The sequence below is a fragment of the Cebus imitator genome, unplaced genomic scaffold (assembly GCF_001604975.1).
Source record: "Cebus imitator isolate Cc_AM_T3 unplaced genomic scaffold, Cebus_imitator-1.0 Scaffold214, whole genome shotgun sequence".
In the NCBI taxonomy this organism is placed as follows: domain Eukaryota; kingdom Metazoa; phylum Chordata; class Mammalia; order Primates; family Cebidae; genus Cebus; species Cebus imitator.
In genome coordinates, this window is record NW_016107529.1 from 3,196,291 (window position 1) to 3,199,285 (window position 2,995).

A 2,995-nucleotide genomic window follows, 5' to 3' on the forward strand; every position below is an offset into this window, starting at 1 on the left:
AGTTTCGCTCTTGTTGCTCATGCTGGAGTGCAATGGCACGATCTTGGCTCACCACTACCTCTGCTTCACGGGTTCAAGTGATTCTCCTGCCTCAGCCTCCTGAGTAGCTGGGATTACAAGCATGCACCACCACGCCCAGCTAATTTTTATTTTTAGTAGAGACGGTTTCTCCATGTTGGTCAGGCTGGTCTCTAACTCCTGACCTCAGGCGATCCACCCGCCTTTGCCTCCCCAAGTGCTGGGATTGCAGGCGTGAGCTACCTCACCCAGCCCATAATAGCTTCTTCTGTGCTATGTTCTAAGGGCTTTGCATATAATAATTCATTTCACTTTCACAACAACCTTCGAAACTTAATCCCTATTCTACAGGGGAGGAAACTGAGGCACAGAGATTAAGTAATTTTGTCTAAGGTTCAACACCTACTAAGTAGCAAATCTGGCTTCAGAGTCCATATTCTTTGCTACAGTATTCTGCTTCTCATATAAAGAAACTGAGTTTTAAATGTCTCCTACTCAAGTGGATATTTAAGTAGTTGGATACAGGAAAATGGGAAAAAGAAAGACTCTTATAAAGCATTAACAGCTAGAAGATACCTAACTTTTGTTAGACACTTACTGTGTGCTATATGCTATACTTGGTACTTTAAATGCATGTCTTAATATACCAAGCCATAAATTAGGTAGCATTATCTCCATTTTACAAGGATTGAGAAGACACATAATTTGACTAGTAGTGTAACAGAATTAGTAAATTATGGAGTCAGAATTTGAACCCATATGCCTTTTTTTTCCCAAAACCAGCATTTATGTTTTATGTGTTCTTGTTCTTGTATTGTTATTAAATATATCTTCTATTTTCTGTTTTAAAATTCAATATCTGTCCAGGCATGGTGGCTCACACCTGTAATCCTAGCACTTTGGGAGGCTGAGACAGGTGGGTCACTTGAGGTCAGGAGTTGGAGACCAGCCTGGCCTACATGACAAAACCCGATCTCTACAAAAATACAAAAATAGGTCAGGCACGATGGTTTACACCTGTAATCCCAGCACTTTGGGAGGCCAAGACAAGCAGATCACCTGAGGTCAGGAGTTTGAGACTAGCCTGGCCAACATGGCAAAACTACGTCCCTACTAAAAATACAAAAATTAGGCCGGGTGTGATGGCACATGCATGTAATCCCAGCTACTCAGGAGGCTGAGGCAGGAGAATCACTTGAACCTAGGAGGTGGAGGTTGTAGTGAGCTGAGATTGTGCCACTGCACTCCAGCCTGGGCAACACAGCAAGATTCTGTCTCAATCAATCAATCAATGTTAGCTGGGCATGGTGGCAAGCACCTGTAATCCTAGCTACTTGGAGGCTGAGGCAGGAGAATCGGTTGATCCTGGGAGGTGGAGGTTGCAGTGAGCCGAGGTCGCACCACTGCACTGCAGGCTGGGTGACAGCAAGACACTGTGTCTAAATAAATAAATAAATAAATAAAATTCATTATTTCGTTTGATTCTTAGAATGATCCTGTGAGATAAATAGGTTTTATTTTAGTTTTACTGATGATATATTTTAAAGTTGATCAATATGTATGATATTCCAACCGCCATAAATGGTAGCATGGGAACTTGAACCCAGGTCTCCATATTTTAGCTGTCTTCCTTCTGCTGCATTCTACCTCCACTATTGCAGCTTTGTTATCTGCCAAAGAGAAGAACATGTTTATCCACGACTGTCATGAGAAAAGGTAGTTGTAAAACTCAGAAACTTCTAGGATGGCCTGTTGTTTCACTGTCGTTTGTCTATCAGGTATGTCCGCATGTTGGGGGCACTTTACATGAGGCTGACAGGCACTGCAATTGATTGCTACAAGTACTTGGAGCCTTTGTACAACGACTATCGAAAAATCAAGAGCCAGAACCGAAATGGGGGTGAGTATGGTGCTAAGTCTCCTGATTGTCATTTTTAAGCCAGTTTTTTATTTCACCAGTACCTCTACCTTTGCGTTGTCATAACAGTGTGAATGCCTCTCTTCCTCTACATTGTTACTGTCTTTATGCAGGTTTTCCCCTCCCCTCACGTGAGAGTTGAGTCTGACCACTAGTTTCATGTTGGCCTTACCCAGCCTGCCTCTGTCTGCCTCCCTTTCCAAATGCATCTTATGTTAATCCCTGCCTTGCAATATATGCCCCCTTTATATGTACTCCATCCCAAAATATCTAGCTGCAGAATGGCTTCTCCGTAAACCTTCCCCAGCCCTCCCAGACAAAATCAGTTTTCCATATTTTACATCTTCACAGTTATTTCTGCTGGTCTCTCCTCTAGCACTGTACTTCATGCTGTAGTGTATAGACTAAGTGTACTCATTTTTATACAGAAATCCCACTGAAAAATAAGTATATTCGAGAGAGGCAGCTCCATACCTTTTACAAAGAGATTACTTAATGTGCTAAGGAGGGATTCCAGGTAATGCAGTCAAAACCTTTTCTCAATTGGTGTCATAACAAAAGATAGGAACATTTACCTTTCCCCCTACATGTATCATTAAACAGTAGACGGTTAAGAATTTGGGGCCAAGCACGGTATCTCACGCCTGTAATCCCAACACGTTGGGAGGCCAAGGTGGGCAGATTACTTGAGGTCAGGAGTTTGAGACCAGCCTAGCCAATATGGTGAAACCCTGTCTGTCCTAAAACTACAAAAATTAGCTGGGTGTGGTGGTGCACACTACTCATTCTATAATGCTCCTCATTCTACAATGCACAAGCCAATCCTCAGACAAAAATTTCTGACCCAAAATGTCAACAGGTTGAGAAATTCTTAGTTTTACATAATAAAATAATAACTTCACCGTGGCCATGACTACATCCATCTTGTTCACCACGGTATTTATTCCACATAGCATAGTATGTGGCATGTCAGTGGCACTTAGCATGTATTTATTCAATGAACAAATTAGTAAGTTTATAATACCATATTCTTTTTTTTTTTTAAGATGGCATCTTGCT

At 41.8% G+C, this 2,995-nt stretch overlaps 1 protein-coding gene across 2 annotated transcripts in view; it reads left to right on the forward strand.

Moving 5' to 3' along the window:
• PRPF38A (pre-mRNA processing factor 38A) overlaps window positions 1–2,995 on the forward strand; it is a 14,093-nt gene that overhangs the window by 2,550 nt on the left and 8,548 nt on the right. For both annotated transcript variants that reach the window (XM_017548805.2, XM_017548804.2), the window contains exon 3: window positions 1,797–1,918. In XM_017548805.2, the coding sequence (XP_017404294.1) occupies window positions 1,797–1,918 (122 nt within the window). The remainder of the gene's footprint in view (window positions 1–1,796; window positions 1,919–2,995) is intronic.